The 22,317-nt window shown below is 40.2% G+C and overlaps 2 protein-coding genes across 5 annotated transcripts in view; both read left to right on the top strand.

Moving 5' to 3' along the window:
• MAGOHB (mago homolog B, exon junction complex subunit) overlaps positions 1-22,317 on the top strand; it is a 1,022,454-nt gene that overhangs the window by 234,495 nt on the left and 765,642 nt on the right. The window lies entirely within an intron of this gene.
• On the top strand, positions 17,923-21,655 carry LOC126930769 (basic salivary proline-rich protein 3). 4 transcript variants are annotated; one of them, XM_050748269.1, is made up of 7 exons: positions 17,944-18,024; positions 18,965-19,000; positions 19,490-19,597; positions 19,662-19,787; positions 19,851-19,913; positions 19,977-20,397; positions 21,540-21,655. In XM_050748269.1, the coding sequence occupies exons 1-6, from the start codon at positions 17,961-17,963 to the stop codon at positions 20,378-20,380; spliced, it is 801 nt and encodes a 266-aa protein (XP_050604226.1). In that variant the 5' UTR covers positions 17,944-17,960; the 3' UTR covers positions 20,381-20,397; positions 21,540-21,655. The 4 variants fall into 4 exon arrangements, with proteins under 4 accessions (XP_050604225.1, XP_050604226.1, XP_050604228.1 ...); XM_050748268.1 differs by having other exon boundaries at positions 17,923-18,024; positions 19,662-20,397; XM_050748271.1 differs by lacking the exon at positions 19,490-19,597 and having other exon boundaries at positions 19,743-20,397.

Here is a 22,317-nt window from a genome sequence, read left to right as displayed (position 1 = left end):
ATTAGGGAAAGAGGAAGTCAAATTGTCCCTGTTTGCAAATGACATGATTGTATATTTAGAAACTCCATAGACTCAGCCAAAAATCTCCTTAAATTGATAAGCAACTTCAGCAAACTCTCACGATATCAAATCGATGTGCAAAAGTCACAAGCATTCCTACACACAAATAACAGACAAACAGAGAGCCAAATCATGAGTGAACTCCCATTCACAATTGCTTCAAAGAGAATAAAATACCTAGGAATGCAACTTACAAGGGATGTGAAGGACTTCTTCAAGGAGAACTACAAACCACTGCTCAACCAAATAAAAGATGACACAAACAAATGGAAGAACATTACATGCTCACGAATAGGAAGAATTAATATCATGAAAATGGCCATACTGCCCAAGTTAATTTATAGATTCAATGCCATCCCCATCAAGCTACCAGAGACTTTCTTCACAGAACTGGAAAAAACTACTTTAAAGTTCACATGGAACCAAAAAAGACCCCGCATTGCCAAGACAATCCTAAGCCAAAAGAACAAAGCTGGAGACATCATGCTACCTGATTTCAAACTATACTACAAGGATACAGTAAACAAAAGAGCATGGTACTGGTGCCAAAACAGAGATATAGACCAATGGAACAGAAAAGAGCCCTCAGAAATAATACCACACATCTACAACCATCTGTTACTTGACAAACCTGACAAAAATAAGAAATGAGGAAAGATTCCCTATTTAATAAATGGTGCTGGGAAAACTGACTAGCCATATGTAGAAAACTGAAATTTGATCCCTTCCTTACACCTTGTACTAAAATTAATTCAATGTGGCTTAAAGAATTAAACGTTACACCTAAAACCATAAAAACCCTAGAAGAAAACTATGGCAGTACCATTCAGGACATAGGCATGGACAAGGACTTCATGACTAAAACACCAAAAGCAATGGCAACAAAAGTCAAAATAGACAAATGGGATCTAATTAAACTGCACAGCAAAAGAAACTACCAACAGAGTGAACAGGCAGCCTACAGAATGGGAGAAAAGTTTTGCAATGTACCCATCTGACAAAGGGCTAACATCCAGAATCTACAAAGAACTTAAACAAATTTACAAGAAAAAATCAGACAACGCTATCAAAACGTGGGAGAAGGATATGAACAGATGCTTCTCAAAAGAAGACATTTATGCAGCCAACAGACACATGAAAAATTGCTCATCATCACTGGCCATCAGAGAAATGCAAATCAAAACCACAGTGAGATACCATCTCACACCAGTTGCAATGGTGATCATTGAAAAGTCAGGAAACAAGAGATGCTGGAGAGGATGTGGAGAAATAGGAACACTGTTACACTGTTGGTGGGACTGTAAACTAGTTCAATCATTGTAGAAGACAGTGTGGCGATTCAAGGATCTAGAACTAGAAATACCATTTGACCCAGCCATCCCAAAGGATTATAAGTCATGCTGCAATAAAGACATATGCACACGTATGTTTATTGCAGCACTATTCACAATAGCAAAGACTTGGAAACAACCCAAATGTCCATCAATGATAGACTGGATTAAGAAAATGTGGCACATCTACACCATGGAATACTATGCAGCCATAAAAAGGATGAGTTCGTGTCCTTTGTAGGAACATGGATGAAGCTGGAAACCATCATTCTCAGCAAACTATTGCAAGGACAGAAAACCAAACACCACATGTTCTCACTCATAGGTGGGAACTGACCAATGAGAACACTTGGACACGGGGTGGAGAACATCACACACTGAGGCCTGTCATGTGGTGGGGGGACGGGGGTGGGATAGCATTAGCAGAAATACCTAATGTAAATTACAAGTTAACAGGTGCAATGCACCAACACGGCACATGTATACATACGTAACAAACATGCACTTTGTGCACATGTACCCTAGAAATTAAAGTATAATAATAATAAAAAAGATCGTGATATTAAAAAAAAACACAAAACAAAAAAGAAGTGATGAGATGATGGTGAAAGTGAACCTTGCAGCAGCAGACCATTCACATAAACTTATGGGCAAAAATTTTATCTTCTTTTGGCTTAATTGAAAAGGTCTGACAATTAACAGCAGAAAAAAGAGCTAGCACAAGAAGAAGATCAGTTGGTTCAGATTACATGTTTTTTCTGGTAGAAAAACTAAAGTTGAGCAAACTATCCACTTGATGAGTGCCAAAACTGCTGTAGCTAAATCAGCTACAGAAAAGAACAGAATGTTCAGTGACAAATTAAACAAGTATGAAGGAAAAGAAAAGAAAAGATCCTAAAGCATTTCTTTGAAGAGTTGTAATAGGAAATCAAACATGACTTTTCCAGTGGCATTCGAAGGGACAAACACAATCAAAGCAATGGCTACCAAGAGGTGGCAGTGGTCTAGTCTAAGTAAATGCAACAAAAGCGAATATCATGCCAACAGTGTTTTTGGATGCTCAAGGTATTTTGGTTGTTAACTTTCTGGAGGGTCAAAGAATGGTAACAACCACTTATGAGAGAGTTTAGACTTTGGAGAGAATTAGCCAAATCTTTGGCAGAAAAATCGATGAGATTGGATGCCTAGTGACTTTCCATCAAAAGTCTGGTAAAATTGCCCTTGTTTCATGAGATTAATAAGCAGGAGCATTGTTGTGATGGACAAGGACCCTCTGCTGAAGCTTTTCTAGGCATTTATCTGCTAAAGTTTTGGCTGTCTCCGAAGTGTCTCAGAAGTTGATGTTATTATTCTAAGTGATGTAACTTACGAATGGAAAACAAACATCATATGTTCTCAGTTATAAATGGGAGCTAATCTATGAGGATGTAAAGGCATAAGAATGACAGAATGGACTTTGGGAACTCAGAGGGAAATGACGAAAAGGGAGTGATGAATAAAAGACTACAAATTGGGTGCAGTGTATAACACCCCTGGGTGGTGGGTGCACCAAAATCTCACAAATCACCACTAAAGAACTTATTCACTCAACCAAACACCACCTGTTCTCCAATGAATGGAAGTAAAAAAAAAAAGAAAAAGAAGAAAAAAGAAAAAAAAAGAAAATCACTAGGCATCCAAATTACAGTACCGATGCAGTATCTTTGGACATCTTTTTTTTTCTAAGATTAAAGTATCTTTAATGTATATGCTGTTTTCTTCAGTTAATATGGTGAAAAGACTGCATTTATATGGTGAAATTCCCAGGACCCTCAATTCTTTATAGATAAGCTACATTACTTGTATCATTACTTGCAAACCTTCTTGAATGTGGTGGAGCTTACATTAAGAATAAAGTTTATATTGTCTACTTTCATATTGTAATTACATTCTTCCACAAACGTTTTGAAATCCCTTGTATTTCAAACCCATCTGGAAGAGCAGGAGCAGATTCTAATCTGTACAACACAGGATCCTCTCATCGAAATGATCAAGTGGCCTGTCTTTAGGATTTCCAGTCGCAGCCCCACACACAATACCTCTAACAAGGTATCCTGAAGTTATCACTATCCCTGAGCAAAAACTAAATGATGTCACAAGACTTATTCAAGGCCTGAAATGGTAAGTGGCAGCTGTCAATACCGACTAACCTATACTTTCCTTGGAAAATGATGAAACTATGGGCAGGAACTACTTGATATAACAGAAAAGTCAGCAGATGAAAAGAGGGCTATCAACACAAACTCAGTAAAAAGACTTAGGAAAGACAGTATCTTGATACAAATTTTAAAAACAAAAATAAAATGAAAGGAGTAAGAAGAATTATAGATGCTTACTTAGAAGATTCGATTTCAAAAATTTCCCAAAATTTATTTTAAAAGAAGCCAGATGTAAGATGAAAAATAAACACAAGGAAGATTATTTAGAACACAAAATGTCAACAAAAACATTTTAGAAAGAGAGTAGGGAGAAATTAGTTTTGGAATATAGCAAAAATGAAAAAAATTTCTGTGTGGAAGAATACTCTGGGAGACAGATATCACAGGCACTAAGAAATAGATCAATGTAATACCTTTGAGGCTTTTATGGGGTTCCAGACTATCTTATTGGAATATATAATTGTGGCCACTCATTGTAAGTGGGAGTGATTAAAATTTTTTCCTAGAAGAACAACTGAATGTGGTGGCTCATGCCTGTTATCCCAGGACTTTGGGAGGGTGAGGCGAGTGGATCCCTTGAGGCCAGGAGTTCAAGACCACCCTGAGCAACAAATTGTGGCTCCATCTCTTCAAAAGAATTTTAAAATAAATTTTTAAAAAATAAACGGGCATGATGGCTGTCATGAACCTGTAATTCAAGCAACTCAAGAGGCTGAAGTGAGGGGAATCCCCTGAGCACAGGAGTTCAAGGATGTTGTAAGCCATGATCACGACACCACACTCCAGCCTTGGTGACAGAGCGAGAGCCTGTAATTATATATTCCTGTAAGATGCAAAGCCCAAGCTGAATCTGAGCAAATATTCTAATAAAGGGGAAGAGCAAGGAAAAATTCTTAAAGACATAAAATAGCATGGCTCATTCAAGAACTTATATTCATTCTGTTCATTTCTAGAAACCTCTGGTAGTTTTTGTGGCCAACTTTGCTTTAATCACCCCATGAATATTAATAATAGAATACGTTAGACACCTGTATCCTACACCAAGACTTTGCTGGTTGGAGCCAGATCCAAAGACTTTCAGACAATCGGTGTGGATCTGACCAGGCTGAGGGCCAACTTTCTGTCAGCCATGAATGGCCAGGTTTGTGTTGTCTTTACACAGCTCAAAGTTCCAAAGAAATAATCTCTATATAATCAAATATTTAGCAAAATATGATAGGCATAGTTACACAAAAATCCACAGTCAACCTCTTGTTCCTTAGGACATGATTGTGTTTAGAAAACAGCCCTAAGAAAAGTGATCAAGCTAAACTAAGGGAATTGCAGTGGAACTAAATCCAATAAGATACGTGTCCTTAGAATAAGTGGAAATTCCTTCTAAGAACTGGAAATTTGCACATAGACACAAGAAGTACATAGGCACAGATGCAGCCCCATGGGAGGACCCAGCAAGAAGGCAGATATCTAGGTGCTGAACAGATAGGGCCCAGAAGAACTGAACCTGCTGACACCTTCCTTGTGGAGCTTCAGCATCAAGAAGTGTTCAAAAGTAATTTCTGTTGCTTAAGAATATTAGTCTGTGATATTTCGTTTTGACAGCTATAATGAAGAAATTCAGGAGGAGCAGGTTTTAGGAGAAATCAAGAGTCCTGCTTGGCACATGGTAAGTTTACATTTATTTTAAATGGCAAGTTGATTGCTGAAGTCCTTGACTCACGGACAAGTGCCTTGTCTCTTATTGCCATCTTGCTCCTTGCTTTGACCCCATCCTAAATCAGTGACATTGTTTCCTTCAGTTCTTTGATAACTTCTGTTTTGGTTATCTCTGGTAGCTTGATGCCTGATATTTACTCCTTCCTGATATGCTAATCTCTTCACTCATTTCTGACACAGGAGAAGGTCAGGGCATGACCTGAGTGATATTTGGAAGCATCACCTCTTGTCTGGCTGTACTCAGCAGACGAGGAGAATCCTGCCTCCAACCAGGACTGCAGCTTCCCCAGTGACAAACACAAAGAGTCACATCTGCCTGGCACTCCCCTCCCCTCTGCTTCTTCTCTCTTGCATTTCTTCCCTACCTGATTGGCCACCATAAGCTACCTACACCAGACTGCTCATCGCCAGCTTCTCTTTCCAAATCATGTTTGGTGAAACCAGAGAAAATCATTCAATAATATAAGGACACCTGGTTGGCCCAAGCACTCTGTGTCTCTCTTAAGGCATGTGAATCTCAGTTACAAATGTTAAACTTTCCATGTAGCTGGAGAATATTTGGCCACTGGTATTATATTAGATCTTCAGAAAACATTCCTATGTATGCTAGGAGAAAAACAAGAAACCAATCTGCCTAGTCAGCTGGAAAATCTAATTTACCTGTAGTAGAGCTTATTGTATTAGGACACTTTCCTATATGCAGTGGACTGTTAAAACATTAATGAAAAATGTATATTATATTCAGAAATATCATGAATGGATTCCAATTTTTTTGGCACCAAAATGAAATCAGAATGTTTTGCTATAACATGTCTGAACAGGAGCTAGCCTGAGACATCAAGAAACATAAGAGAGCAGTTTCAAAAGAGCCCCTAGAAGAGCAACATGAATTCTTCTAAAATTGAAGTGAGTACAAACATCAAATTTATGGTGACGCTTGGGTGGAAGAAGATAAAATCATTGATGGTGTCCAAAAGTTGTCCTACTTGGGACATGGTAGGTTGACATTGATGGAAGAAGTCAGTGATTCATAAATTCAATGAGGAGTTACTCATTTCAAGAAGGAATGAGGCAATGTTGAACTTAAAGTCTACGGCAACAGATGATTCACATCATATTTCAGAGAATAAATTGGAGTATAAAACTGTGGCCACTCATTATAAGTGGGAGTGATTAAAAATTTTTCCTAGAAGAAAGACTGAATGTGGCAACTCATGCCTGTTATCCCAGGAATTGGAAGAGTAAGGTGGGAGGATACCTTGAGGCCAGGAGTTCAAGATCAGCCTAAGCAACGATGTGAGACTCCATCTCTTCAAAAAAAAATTAAAGTAAAAAAAAAAAAATCGGCATGGTGGGTGTCATGAACCTGTAATTCAAGCAACTCAAGAGGCTGAAGCTGGGGGATTCCCCTGAGCACAGGAGTTCAAAGATGCTGTAAGCCATGATCACAACACTATACTCCAGCCTGGGTGACAGAGCGAGAGTCTGTATAAAAAAAAAAAGTCCTAAAAGGTGTAAAGCCCAAACTGAATCTGATCAAACATTCTAACAAAAGGGTAGAGCAAGGAAAATTTTTGAAGACACGAAATAGGATGTCTCATTCAAGAACTGTGTATTTGTTCTGTTCATTTCTAGAAGCCCGTGGTAGTTTTCATGGCCAACTTTGTTTTAACCACTCCATGAATATTAACAACAGAATGCATGCAGACACCTGTACCCTACAACACCAAGACTTTTCTGACTAGAGACAGATCCAAAGAATATTAGACAATCCATGTGAGTCTGACCAGGCTGAGGGCCAACCTTCTGTCAACCATGAATGGCCAGGTTTGTGTTGTTTTCACACAGCTCAAAGTTCCAAAGAAATAATCTCTATATAATCAAATATTCAGCAAAATATGATAGGCATGGGTATACAAAAATCCACAGCCAACCTCTTGTTCCTTAGAATAAGACTGTTATTAGAAAACAGCCCTGAGAAGAGGTGATCAAGCTAAAATGAGGGAGTTTCAGTGGAACTAAATCCAATAAGATGGCTGTCCTCATAAGAAGTGGAAATTCCTTATAAGAACTGGAAATTTTCACACGAAGAGACACAAGAATTATGTATGTATAGAAGCATCCCCATGGGAAACAGAGCAAGAAGGCAGATATGTAGATGGCAAACAGGCAGAACTCAGAAGAACTGAACCTGCTGACACCTTCCTCGTGGAACTTGAGCATCCAGAAGTGTCAAAAAGTAATTTCTGTTGTTGAAGAATACCTAGTCTGTGATATTTTGTTTTGACAGTTATAATGAAGAAATTCAGGAGACAGCAGGTTTTAGGAAGTAGAAATCAAGAGTCCTACTTGGAACATGGTAAGTTTACATTTATTTTAAATTGCAAGTGGATTGCTGAGGTCCTTGAGTCATGGATAAGTGCCTAAGTTCCTGTTGCAGTCCTGCTCCTTGCTTTGACCTCACCCTAAATGACACTGTCTCCTTCAGTTCTTTGGTAACCTCCGTTTTGGTTGTCTCTGGTAGCTTGATACCTGATATTTACTCCTTCCTGATATGCTAATCTCTTTCACACATTTCTGACATTGGAGAAGGTCACGGATAGGGCATGAGCTGAGTGATTTTGGAAGCATCACCTCTTGTCTTCCTGTACTCAGCAGACGAGGAGTAGCCTGCCTCTAACCAGGATTGCAGCTTCCCCAGTGACTCCCACAAGGAGGCACATCTGCGTGGCACTCCCCTCTGCTTCTACTCTCTTGGGTTTCTCCCCTAGCTGACAGGCCACCATAAGGTGCCTAGGCCAGACAGCTCATCGCCAGCTTCTCTTTCCGAATAATGTTTGGTGAAACCAGAGAAAATCATTCAATAACATCAGAACATCCACTAGGCCCAAGCACTCTGTCTCTTGAAGCATGTGAATCTCAGTTACAAATGTTACACTTTCCATGTAGCTGGAGAATATTTGGCCACTGGTATTATATCCCATCTTCAGAAAACATTCCTATTTATGCTAAAAGAAAAACAAAAAACCAATTTGCCTAGTCAGCTGGAAAAGTCTAAGTTACCTCAAGTAGACCTTATTGTGTTAGGATGCCTTCCTATATGCAGCAGGTTCTTAAAATGTTGATGGAAAATGTATATTCTATTAAGAAATACAATGAATAGGCCAGGCACGATGGCTCACGCCTGTAATTCCAGCACTTTGGGAGGTCGAGGCCGGTGGATCATGAGGTCAGGAGATCAAGACCACCCTTGAAACTCCGTCTGTACTAAAAATACCAAAAATTAGCCGGGGGTAGTGGCAGGCACCTGTAGTCCCAGCTACTCCAGCGGCTGACGCAGGAGAATGGCGTGAACCTGGGAGGCAGAGTGAGCTGAGACTACACCATTGCACTCCAGCCTGGGTGACAGATGGAGATTCCATCTCCAAAAAAGAAAAAAAAAAAAAAGAAAAAAAAAAAGAAAAGAAAAGAAAAAGAAATACCATGAATGGATTCCAAATTTTTTGGCACCAAAATGAAATTAGAATATCTTCTATAACATGTCTGAACAGGAGCTAGTTTGAGGCATCAAGAAAAATAATATAGCTGTTTCAAAAGAGCCCCTAGAAGAGCAACATGGATTCTCCTAAATTAGAGTAGAAACATCAAATTTACAGTGATGCTTGGGTGGAAGAAGGTGAAATCATTGATGGTGTCCAAAAAAGTTGTCCTACTTGGCACATGGTAAGTTGACACTGGTTGAAGAAGTCAGCAGTTCACAAGTTCAATGAAGAGTTCCTCATTTCAAGAAGGAATGAGGCAATGTTGAACCTAAAGCCTACAGTGACAGATGATCCACATCATATTGCAAGGTATACATTCATCTTCTTGATACCCTAAGAGAAGATGTGTGACGATTAGCAGCATACACAATAGCCAACACTGCAGACTTCTCAGTTGGTTCAGTTTACATGATTCTAACTGAATGATTAAAGTTTAGTAAACTTTTCACTTAATGGATGCCCAATCTGTGTCACTAAGATCAAGTACAGACAAGAGCAGAACTTTCCCTAAAAATTTAAATATGAGCGATGAGGACTGTAAACATTTCTTCAATGAGTTATAACAGGAGATAACACGGGATTTCACCAGCAGAAGTCAGAAAACGAATACAGTCAAAACAATGGCTACCAAGAGGTGGAAAAGTCCAGTCAAAACAAAAGTGGATGAGGACTTTCCCTAAAAATTTCAATATGAGCAAAGAAGACCATAAGCATTTTTTCAATGAATTATAACAGAAGATAACACGTGACTTTACCAGTAAATCCCATAAAACAAATACAATCAAAGCAATGGCTACCAACAAGTTGAAAAGCCCATTCAAAACAAAAGTGGATGAGGAGAGCACAAAAGTCATGGCAAGAGTTTGTTGGAAAGCTCAAGTCATTTTGCCGGTTGACTTTCTGGAGAACGACAATATCTGCTTATTCCGAGAATATTTTGAGAAAGCCAAAGCTTTAGTAGATGAATCCCTGGGAAAGCTTCAGCAGAGTCCTTCACCACAACCTTGCTCCTGCTCATTTCTCTTATCAAACAAGGTAATTATATGACAGTTCTGATGGGAAATCATTAGGCTTCCAGATTACAAGCCTAATTTGGTTCCTTTGGATTTATTTTTGTTTTGTAGTCTTATAACATTTGTAAAAGGCATCCATTTTTCTTCAGTTAATAATGTAAAAAATACATATCAATAGCTGGCATGTTGACCAAAATGTATGACAAGTGGTCAATAAATCTCCTTTTATATAGCTCATTAACAAGTAGGATTGGGAAATGATTGTAAACTGAGTACCAGTTGGTACAACTGAAACAAACTTCCCATGTAACACTTTTTGTTTCTGCTGCATTCAAAAGGTAACAGGAGGAAAATGGTTAAACATCCCCTAAAGCTGTTGCACAACTTTGGGGAGACTTAAAATTCAGGTGTTTATTCAGTTGAGTCTTAGACTGTGGCTGCAAACTGGACCTCTCCTCATGAGCTACCACCATATTCTCTCTTCTCCCCAAGAGTGGATTCAACTGAGCAAACATGGTGCCTGGGTGAGAAGGGTACAAAATGGGGACAGAGTTCCAGAGTCTCACTTAGTAAGTCTGTCGTAGAATCCCTCCCAAGGAAAACCAAAGAGCTGGAATAAAGAAAGAATACAAAACTCTATGGCCTTACATGGCATTGCAGTCATGGACTCTTCAGAATAAACAACAGTGATATGTCCTAGAAATCCGGGAAGGAATGTCTTCATTTAAAGAGAAAACCTCTGGGGAAATGACTCTTCCTACTAAAAATCAAAGAACCTCCATGTGTTGGTCATTGCCACAGTCAGAACCATCTCTGGATACACAAGTGTGAAGACGGATGGGTCCAGGACACCAGCAGAAATGCCCAAATGGATTAGGGCCATGAAGCTGCCCTTGCTTTTACTGTCAAGCATGAGAATTTTCCTTACCCTGCCTTGAGTTGTAAAGGAAAGAACACATTTCTAACACTGACCATTCCTTCCATGCTTAGAGGTAGAAACACTACAAATACTAGGGGAAGGTGCCATTCTGCAGGGATTATGTTCTACAGAGGAAAAGCTAGTGGAAGAGCAAGAATCTAAAGCCATACATCATTTAAATAGGCCCTCAGTCACCACTAAAGTACATTCTTTAGATTCCTCCATACACAATCTGCAATCCCACAGTACATTTATAACAGTGCTGGAAGGTAGCCATTATTTGTAGACATAAGAATCAGATTATTTAGAAACTTGCTTCTATAGGTATTCCCAAGTCTTCTTTTCAGAAAAAAAATTCAGATAAGCTTCAAATGATTGGAATTTGTTTTAGGGAGGAGATGGTCTTGAAATTTTATGATCCCCATGGGTAAGTGGAATACAGAAAAACACATAAAGGCTTGAGTAAAGGAGTTGGCATAAAGAAGGCCACTGCTAGTTCATGAAGCTTTTACATTCTTTTTATTCTGTTCACTCTAAACAGGGTCTTGGAAAGGGCCTGTGCACATGAAGGACCCCAAAGTTCAAGCTTCAGAAGCTTTATAGACCATTCCAATCTGACAAAAGCCATATGTCAATGTTTTTAGGATGCCTATTTAAATAAGTGTTTAATTGCTCAATAAAAATTACAAAGGCAAGTTTCAATCAAGAAAATGCAAATACAGACAAAAGTTTAGCTAAAAAATAAGGTTAGTAAAAATGTAAGATAAATTGAAACTCTTTATGTATCATGTCATAAACTTCTGTTTCTATGTTTGTTTACTAAAAGGCACAAAAGATTTTTTTATAATATGGAGACATTTGCTTTGGCAGTTCTAAAGATGGGTAAGTAATAGACTTGAAACAACATACATTTGTTATTAAAATTATATTTGTTAGACTATTAGAGTATAAAAATGTATTCATCATTTAAAATTGTTGCTAGATGTTTACTCAATAATGTTGTGAAAAATATGCGTGTGATTACCAACTCATGGTCCTGTTACATTTAATGCAGCTGGGGAAGAAGAGACAGTGGCAGATTCTTCTGATAAAATTAGGAACACAGGTAATAGCAGTCTGTCTTGTAAAGTCACTTGAATACACGTAAACAGAAAGAGACGTAAACAAAAAGATCATCTGTAGAACCTGCTATAAACCGTGATAAGGAATTTGTCTCTATATTAACAGTATTGGAAGGCCCTGTGCATTGAACACATGGACTGATTTCTGCTCTTTCCCAATGTCCCAATAAAATTACAATAAAGAAGCACAGAGGAAAGTAATACCCAAGGATGAAGAGAATGAAAAAAGAGATGACAATAAACAATAAATATAAACAAAACTGTGGAATTGGACGGACAAATAGAAAAATAACAGAGTTTGTGAATCAGCAAAAGTGAAATCAGACATGAACAGGGGACCGTGATGCAATTTTCACGAGAACACCTGGAAAATTAGTCCTATTTGAATAATATGTTTTCCTGTGTAGAAATATACATGTATATACATTTTAGTGCATATTCTGCATCAAAGTTTGGTCATTTTTCTTCACCTGACCCCGTGCATTTCTTGCTATTTTGTCCTAGGTGTTTTATATTGTTCTCATGAATAAGGTCATTCTCTCTCTCTCTCTCTCTCTCTCTCTCTCTCTCTCTCTCTCTCTCTCTCTTTCCTTGCATTGCCTTATGCTGTTCCCTATGAAGTGTATGTCTTAGGGAAAGCCACTCACTCACATTAAGATTTTATTTCTACCTTTGAAAAGTGAAGAGAAATGCAAAAAGTCCTCTAAATGCTGTTGTAAGTGCTAGAAGAGCTAAGGCATCTGAAACATCACTATGCAAGGTAGAAAGGAATAATCTGTAAATCTTTAGCTATGTAGTCACACATGTGTGGAAATATAATATATGATATAGATAGCAGTTGGGTCACTGAAAAAAACTTCGTTACTGAATATTTTTTAGAGACAATTTTGTATCCAATCATTTTTAAAATGAATGTTCTATCTCTGTCTCACAGCATGGACTTCCTCATGGCATGTGGCAGGCAGGTTCCATAAGGAACAATTTGGACTTGCAAGGCATTTCTATGATCTAGACTCAAAAGTCACACAGTATCACTTCTGATATAATCTATTGGTCATGGTAGTAAGTTCTACCCAAGCTCAAGGGGTTAAAAACAGACCTCACCCCTTCAAGAGAGGATGTCAAGGTACCACTGTAAGAAGAAAACATTAGATGAAAGATTCTGTCGTGATCAACTTTAAAAACACAATGCTCCTAGCACTTTGGGAGGATGAGTTGGGCAGATCATGAGGTCAGGAGATCGAGACCATCCTGGCTAACATGGTTAAACCCAGGCTCTACTAAAACTATAAAAAATTAGCCAGGCATGGTGGCGGGTGTCTGTAGTCCCAGCTACTTGGGAGGCTGAGACAGAAGAATGGCGTGAACCTGGGAGGTGGAACTTGCAGTGAGCTGAGATCACACCACTGCACTCCAGCCTGGGTGACAGAGCAAGACTCTGTCTCAAAAAATAAATAAATAAATAAATAAAAATAAAAATAAAAACACAATGTACCACACATCCCAATTTTCAAGATGATAAATATACAAACATGTGGATTTCAATATCAATAAAATATAATAATAATCTGTGATTCTCAAGCAGAAGAGACAATATCTTTTATAAGATATAGGTACAGGTGTATCTGTTTAATAAATGAGTCATTGATTAACCACTTTAACTAAATTCCTCTTTTAAATGTATCAGCTTACCGAGTTGGTACATCATCAGAAAAATATGAGGGTGATATACATTGCTTTGTATTTCTTTTTTTTCTTTTTGAGACGGAGTCTCGCTCTGTCGCCCAGGCTGGAGTGCAGTGGCTGGATCTCAGCTCACTGCAAGCTTCGCCTCCCGGGTTCACGCCATTCTCCTGCCTCAGCCTCCCAAGTAGTTGGGACTACAGGCGCCCGCCGCCTCACCCGGCTAGTTTTTTGTATTTTTTAGTAGAGACGGGGTTTCACCGTGTTAGCCAGGATGGTCTCGATCTCCTGACCTCGTGATCCACCCGTCTCGGCCTCCCAAAGTGCTGGGATTACAGGCTGCTTTGTATTTCTTATGAGATAAATTGTGATTGTACTTCTCTGTGAACTGATAGGAAGTATAACTGAAAGGTGAAGAATACACTGACATTGTGATAACAGTGGTGAGCTGAGGCTACAGACACTTGACCTTAGGCTGAAGACCAATGTCTTCTACGGCCCCAATCACTGAGGGTGGGACACCAGCTCTGGGGCCAGGACACAGGTGACATCTTCATGCAGAAGATGAAAGCTGTGTAAGTGGTGTACAATTTATCCTTTCTTAGACATCTCTCTGACCAGACTCCCTCTTGGATTTCTAGAATGTTAGATCCATTGTGATTAGAAGGATCAAATTTAGTCAGTTTAAAAGGGCATACACAAATTTTGACAGTGCTAATGTGCCACCCAAGAAAAATGCATGTAGCATAGATTAAGGAAGTACATACAGGATCTACATTGACAGGGTTTTGTAATTAGAAAAAAAAGGAATTAATTCCTCTGAGTGTCTTTATACAAATCCAAAGGGTAAAGCAGAATACTAGAAGATGTTTTAAATATGATTATGATTTCAAACAAACATGTTTACTCAGGAAAATATATTTTTTCTCACCTCAGCTATTAAAGTCTCAGGAAAATTAACCTTGAAAATATTCTAAGGGAAACTTGTTTTCATTCCCTGAATCTCATTTCCTTTCACTTTCTTGTAAAGGAATGAATGCATGAAGAGCAAGTAACCAGTGGAGCAGAGTAGGCAAGAACTCTGTCTTCCATTCCACTTACTACATTTATATGAACCTAGGCACGCACCTAAGTCACCTCATCTACAAAATTAAGATGATAATAATAATAATAATCACAACTCCTTAATATGATGGTTCTGAAGATTGAATATCATATAGTAAATGCCGAGGAAATGTTTTCTATTTTAATCAGCCTTTGCTAGGATAAATGGAAAGAATATAAATATGCTCAAATAATTGTGAAATATATGTTTAGAGAGCATCATCATGGAATAAAAATATAAAGGTGATCATCATATAATATATATGATATATTATCATATAACATATAATATAAAATGACCATTACATCAGTGTAACCAGAGGTTTTAGACAATTCAAAGCAAAGCTGAATTCGCACACACAATTGTATTATCAGAATGGTTGGTTTATGCAATGAACACAGAAGATTCTGCTTTCAGTTCTACTCACAGAACTTCCTAGTCTTCAAAAAGAGGGAGATGTATGGGTGTGAGAGAGCTGAGGCATGAAATTTGGATCTTATTACAAGTGCAGAAGAAAATTCTAAGATCATTTGAAGCACAAAAGTGTTATGATCTAATTCCTACTTTTCAATGATCACCCTGACTGATGTGAGGGGAAGAGATATGGGATGTGCTGGTAGGAATGTTATCAAGAGCAGCTGAGGATATTAAAGTCCTTCAGGAGAGAGCATCATGGCCTGAACTATCACCTTCTAGTAAAGATTATGCAAGTGGTTCTATTTGGGATGTGTTGAAAGTGGAGGCAACTCGGTTTGCTAAAGGGCAGTGCCTGAAGGGAGTGAGGATTTTTGAACCACGGAACACTTGACTTAGAACAGGATGGGAGCTGTTATGAGAGCTGAATTGCATTTCCTAAAATTTCATATGCTGCAGACTCTTCCTTCAGGACCTCAGAATATGAACATGGAGGCAAGTGGAGTGCTGAGGGTTGCCACTCACGTCTAGATGCCCAAGCTCCTGCAGCAGTCTGGCTTCTCCCTTTCACCCACCCTCACTCACAGACAGTGTCAATTTCCACCTTTCAATCACTTCTGTTATTGTTTTGTCTGGTGAGTGCATAGCTGATATTTATGCTTTCCTGATAAACTTTACTCACTGCTGACATTGGAGAAGGTCAGGGAAAGGGCCGGAGATGAGTGACTTTTAGGGGCATTTCTATTCTCTTCCTGTACTCTCCTGCCAAAGACAAGTCTGTGTTGCCTCAGGCCTGCAGCAACCTCAGTTGGTGACTTAATCAGGCAATGTCAGCCAGGCCTCTTTGCTGCTCCTTGTCTCTGACATCCCTTTGCTACCTGATGGTCTAACTTAAGATATGTAGGCAGGATTATTCATCTCCAGTTCCTATGGAAAATAGTGTCTGGTGAGACCAGAGACATAAATCTCAATAATACAGTGGGACCTGCGGGCACAAGCAACTACTCTCTGCCTGAGATAAAACTCATGAAGACTAGTTAGAACCAGTCCACTTTCTGTAGAGCCAGAAGAAATTGCCAATTAATAATATCTTTCCCTTTCAAGTATGTCTATATTTTTGTCAGTGAAAATACCAAACTTCTTGGTTCCCTTGAAAGGGCCAAGTTATCTGTAGCAAAGTGTCTGGTATTAGGAAGTCTCCCTTTACTATTACCCACAACTCTTCAGAAGGGCCAGACCCGACCCTCATCTGCACAGCCCAGGATCCACTCCTCCCCAGTGCTGAAGAGGTTTGTCTTTAGGATTTACTGTCACATACCCTCCCTACCGCCATCATATCTCCAACCAAGCTGTCCTTAAATTAACACCAGTCATGCACAAAATGTGAACATGAGACACTCAGAAAGTCTAAGTGGTAAATGACTGCTGTTGATAGTGACTAACCTGTATATTCCATGAACTGATGAGCAGGGATTTACTAGAAATAACAGAAGAATCAGCAGCTGAAAGAAGTGCTAACAACGCAGATCTCTGATAGGACTTTTTGGAAACACAACATTTATTGTGAAATTACACAAACAAGAACGAAACAAAGGTGGTGACAATTATAGCTTATTACTTAGAAGATTAAATAAAGGAAATCTCACCACATTAATGGTGGGAAAAGTCAGATACATAAAGAAAATTACACATAATGAACTTGACTCAGAAAATAAAATATGAACAAAGAAGTACCAGAAAGAATGTAAGGAGGAATGCATATCAGAATATTGTAAAAACAAACAAACAAACAAAAAACAAACAAAAACACTCCTTGTGGAAGAACAATCTGAGAAAACACATAACACAAATACTGACTAAACCAAGAAAACCAACACAATGCAATTGAAGCTTTGATGGGCGTATCTGATTACCTTATTTGAATGTAGAATTGTAGCCACTTAATTATCAGAGGTAGGAATTCAATACAATTCTTAAAACAAATGAAGCAGAGGGTGAATTTTATAGAATATTCTAGAGAAAGTGAAGAGCATGAAGTAAGTTTTGACGACATGATATCGCATGGCTCCTGCTAGAAACTATATATTCAGTTTTCTCAGGTCTAGATATTTCCTTGTGGTTTCCGTGTCCATTTTGCATTAATAACTCCTAAAGATACTTTAAAATACACAATTTTGGCCTTCCTGTGTTGCACAAGAACAAGCCTTGCCTGAGCTAAGTGAGATCCAGAGAAGCTTGAACAATACTGTAGCATGAGAAGGCTGCAGGGCAGCTTTCCATCATCTATGTGTGCCCAGGAGTGTGCTGTCTTCACACATCTCACAGATGGCAGAAACCATCTCTATCGCATCAAGACTTTAGCTAAATGTGATACTATCTGTACATACATCACAAGAGATGGAAATAGGCTATAAAAAGAGCCAGAGATATTGATTATTGTCACTGCTGGGTGTAGCTTTGCTGCCCACACACACATATCCAGAAATAAATAACAGAGTGGAAAGTGGACAATAGTGTTACCAAAAAGATTGAAACTCTACTGATGTCTGAAGTTCAATTATGACACAGTGCTGATTGCTTGGACCTAGTTCATTTAAAACCTTCGTTCAAGTCATAGTTGTACCTTCTAGAAATAAGTCACCAACAAATTCCAACCCAACCCATCCCTCTGGGCTAGAGTCCCAGAGAGAAATAAGGGATGCACCTGACCTGCAGTGAGCAAAGCAGAACCCAATCTCTGAGGTGGCAAGGCCCATTCAGTGTGGAGCTCAAAGGTGTCATTGTTCTGCTTCTCTTTATAAAGGGAGTTGCCACGTTTCTCCCAGCACAGAGTTGGGAGCAACTCCAGAGCCTCCTGCAAGATGCTGCTGATTTTGCTGTCAGTGGCCCTGCTGGCCTTGAGTCCAGCTCGGAGCTTCAGTGAAGGTAAAACAGAAGGGGGAGATGATGCGGTGACTCTGCTTGGGGCTTAGGAGGTAATAATGGTAATTATGGGGAAGAGAGGAGAATGAAAACACAGATGGGGCTGCGGAGTTTTCATGCCCAGGATCAGGAGACCTGTTGTGCCCTCATTCTACACCAAGGGCTTCTAATTTATTTAATGCACAATGAAAATCCAATAAAGAATTTGTACCTGGGGAATGGGAAGGTAAGATGTGCATTTAGAGAGAGATATGACTGTGCTCTGAAGGATGCAGTGGAGAATGCAAGGCAGCTTCAGGCAAGTCCAGCTGTGAGCATCCTATACTGATCTCAGTAAGTACACAGGCATGATGGTGGCCTTGCTATACCTGGTGGATCAGCATCAACGATGGAGATAAACACACATCAGAGATACTGCAGAGGAGGCACAACTGGATAAAACACTTGCCTGTGCCTAACTACAGATATAGAAATATCTGAGCCAATTATTGTAATTTTTGTCTCTCCTACATGCAGTATTTCAATGTGCTGGGAGTGGTATGGGTAAGATTGTATTGAAATGATTACTTCTGGTTACCCAAATTGAGAAATTTTGTGTACATAAGCAATGTATTTATAGGAGATGGAGGGCATAAGAATACCAAAGTATTACATTGAAGTACCTGGCATGTGTAAACTAAATTAGCATTAAGTCTTGAGGGATTCTAGGGAGGAAAAAATGGGGCTCTTCTATGTTGAGTTCGTGGTTGTTGCTCTGTGTCATAACAACCGTGCCTCCCCTTACACCTTCCTCCCCTTTGAGCAGCTTCACAGATGGTGGCTGACGAGTTAACCAAGGGGAGGCATGGGGAGTGGTGAGAAGACCCTTTTCCCCGTAGAACACTTGTGAGTCTTGACAGATTCGAGACGTAACTTTTCCCATCACCCTGTGCTTCTCTTCTAGATGTGATTCAGGAAGAATCTCCCTCCCTAAAATCAGGTAAAACCCAATTCATTCTCAATCTCTTTTGACTATCTTCTTCTGCTCATGAACTGATCAGTTCTTCAGTGTTTTCTCATCAACATTTTCCTTTCAGGAATTGATTAATGTTAGTCCCCCTAATAACATAGGCAATCTTCATGCAACCTTGATTTTGGGGACCATGAGCAGGGCCACCAAATTGAATAGCAGAGATGCTTGTCTTAGATGACAACAGGAGTGGGTTGACTTCCCCCTGGCCAGGAGTGCCTGCTTGGGAGATGACAGAGAACTGGGCAGTGTCCTTATTCTGACTCCTCCTTATACTGAGATCCCCTCAACTGCTTCATTCTTTCCCAGCGTTCAACTCCAGAGTTTTATTACTTCACTGAAAATGCAAAGAAATAAGTGTCTGGGTCTTATTTTTGTGCATTTCCGCATTTAGCTGCGTTACAGTAAAAATTTGCTGCAGCTATTCAGTGAATGCTGTGTGTCCTCCACCTCCTCCAGGAAGGCCAGAAGGACCACCCCCACAAGGAGGCAACCAGTCCCAAGGTCCCCCACCTCGTCCAGGAAGGCCAGAAGGACCACCCCCACAAGGAGGCAACCAGTCCCAAGGTCGCCCACCTCGTCCAGGAAGGCCAGAAGGACCACCCCCACAAGGAGGCAACCAGTCCCCAAGGTCCCCCACCTCGTCCAGGAAGGCCAGAAGGACCACCCCCACAAGGAGGCAACCAGTCCCAAGGTCGCCCACCTCGTCCAGGAAGGCCAGAAGGACCACCCCCACAAGGAGGCAACCAGTCCCAAGGTCCCCCACCTCGTCCAGGAAGGCCAGAAGGACCACCCCCACAAGGAGGCAACCAGTCCCAAGGTCGCCCACCTCGTCCAGGAAGGCCAGAAGGACCACCCCCACAAGGAGGCAACCAGTCCCAAGGTCCCCCACCTCGTCCAGGAAGGCCAGAAGGACCACCCCCACAAGGAGGCAACCAGTCCCAAGGTCGCCCACCTCGTCCAGGAAGGCCAGAAGGACCACCCCCACAAGGAGGCAACCAGTCCCAAGGTCGCCCACCTCGTCCAGGAAGGCCAGAAGGACCACCCCCACAAGGAGGCAACCAGTCCCAAGGTCCCCCACCTCGTCCAGGAAAGCCACAAGGACCACCCCCACAAGGAGGCAACAAACCTCAAGGTCCCCCACCTCCAGGAAAGCCACAAGGACCACCCCCACCAGGAGGCAACAAACCTCAAGGTCCCCCACCTCCAGGAAAGCCACAAGGACCACCCCCACCAGGAGGCAATCCCCAGCAGCCTCCGCCACCTCCTGCTGGAAAGCCCCAGGGACCACCTCCACCTCCTCAAGGTGGCAGACCACCCAGGCCTCCCCAGGGACAGCCTCCCCAGTAATCAAGGTTCAATGACAGGTATGATTCCTGTTTATGTTCACCAAGTGCTCTAAGTGCTACAGTTCTCCGACTTTATTGTGCCAATGAATTAACTAAAAGCCCATTGACATTGTATTGTCCTGGAACCCATTTCTAAAGATTTGTATCCAGATACTCTGGAAATGGGTAATAAGACCCTGTATTTCTAACGAACTCTTTAAGGAATTCTGATGTTGAGAAACAACTTACCATATAATCTGTCTCAAATTGTGCTGGCAATGAGGAAGTAGTACCATGTTCATTCTTGGTGCTGTTTTCTGCCCACAAACTCAGAGACCTCCCATTTAAAGTTTTCACCTGAGCATTGTTTGCTCAGTCCTGCCTCACACCAGCCTCTCTAGTCCAGTATTCCTGACAAGTGGTCCCTGAACATTCAGCAGCTAAAAGGTGTCTCATTTTTTAGATACTTCCTTTTCAATAAGTACATGATTAAGCTAACAAAAGGTATCTAATGGAATGGGAAAATATGAAGCTAATTTTAAAGGCATAACTCATCCTACCCACCTTCCTTCCTTCAAAAAGCTACCACTGTTGACTTTATGGCATCTTCTCTTTGAAATATTTATGTGTGCACAGACATATAGCATTCTTTTCCCCTACCACTAATAATGTAAGTTATATGCAGGTATATATGTGAGTCATTTAAAAATACACTTTTTAAAAACTTCCTCATCAGTTTATGGAGCTAAATACATCTCTTCAGTGGTTTTCTGTTTGCTTTTACAAGCTTTTGCTACTCCATTGTGTGGCTTTGCCATGATTTCCTTAACCAATCCCTGTCACTGGACACTGAGGGTGGTTTCAGCTTCTCACTATTATAGAACACGTGCCAGTTAACATCTGTGTAAATATATCCTTGAACAAATTCAACAGCAATGAGTCATAACAACCTAAGGATGATCTTTTCTATTCATCTTCTAAGCAACAATTTGGAGCACATTGTGTCTAAGGGCACAAAAAGAGTGAACACAGAAAAAATTAGGAAGGAATCACAGGGGTAGAAGGGTTGGAGGAGAGAGGATGGGCTCTCATGTACTCTACTGCAGTAACACCAGCGAGGAATTAGACATTTCCTGCCATGTCAAGTCTGGTTTACGAACTTCCTTGTTTGTTTGTTTCAGAAACTGAATAAGAAGATGACAGTGATTCAAACGATTCAAATGCCATGACATTGGAAGAAGGTGGTCATAGCTCTAAATTCAATATACCAATAAAATAATCAGCTTGCAATTTCTGATTGTGGTATCTCTTTCTCAGTGTTTGTGAATGTGGAATGTGAGGACCAAGAACATCTAGGACCCCTTCTCTCTGTTGCTTCCAGGGAGCTTCCCTCCTCTTTAATTCTAATTTAGCCAGCTGCCATGAACAATGTTTTACTGTTTATCTCCTTCCCTGGCTTCTATTTTTTTTTTCTTTTTCTGAGATGGAGTCTTGCTCTATCACCTAGGTTGGAGTGCAGTGGCGTAATCTTGGCTTACCACAACCTGCATATCCTGGGTTGAAGCTATTCTCCTGCCTCACCCTTCACAGTAGCTGGGATTACAGGTTCCCACCATCATGCCTAGGTAATTTTTGTAATTTTAGTTGAGATGGGGTTTTACCCTGTTGGCCAGGCTAGGCTAGAACTTCTGACTTCAGGTGATCTGCTTGCCTCAGCCTCCCAATATCTTGGGATTACAGGCGTGAGCCATCACACCTGGCCCTTCCCTGACTTCTATAGTACCAACTGAAATTTTAAAATTATTATCAGATCGTTTACTGATATTCCAGTAATCTTAAGGCCAAAAACACAACAAATGGAAAATAAGTCACAGAAGCAAAAAGAAATCCTTATCATTTCTAAGAAACTGAGTTTGGTTTCAAGGGAATGAATATGGCTCTATGCTTCTTATCCACAGA

The sequence above is a fragment of the Macaca thibetana genome, chromosome 11 (assembly GCF_024542745.1).
Source record: "Macaca thibetana thibetana isolate TM-01 chromosome 11, ASM2454274v1, whole genome shotgun sequence".
Lineage (NCBI taxonomy): Eukaryota > Metazoa > Chordata > Mammalia > Primates > Cercopithecidae > Macaca > Macaca thibetana.
This window is presented reverse-complemented; position numbering and strand designations above follow the sequence as displayed.

What these genes read in the sequence shown, in the direction of transcription:
- LOC126930769 (XM_050748268.1), top strand. Translation starts at nt 17,961, where the DNA reads ATGCTGCTGATTTTGCTGTCAGTGGCCCTGCTGGCCTTGAGTCCAGCT. An exon ending in AGCTCGGAGCTTCAGTGAAG is followed by an intron (nt 18,025 to 18,964) that starts GTAAAACAGAAG and finishes CTTCTCTTCTAG; the next exon opens with ATGTGATTCAGGAAGAATCT. An exon ending in ATCTCCCTCCCTAAAATCAG is followed by an intron (nt 19,001 to 19,489) that starts GTAAAACCCAAT and finishes CACCTCCTCCAG; the next exon opens with GAAGGCCAGAAGGACCACCC.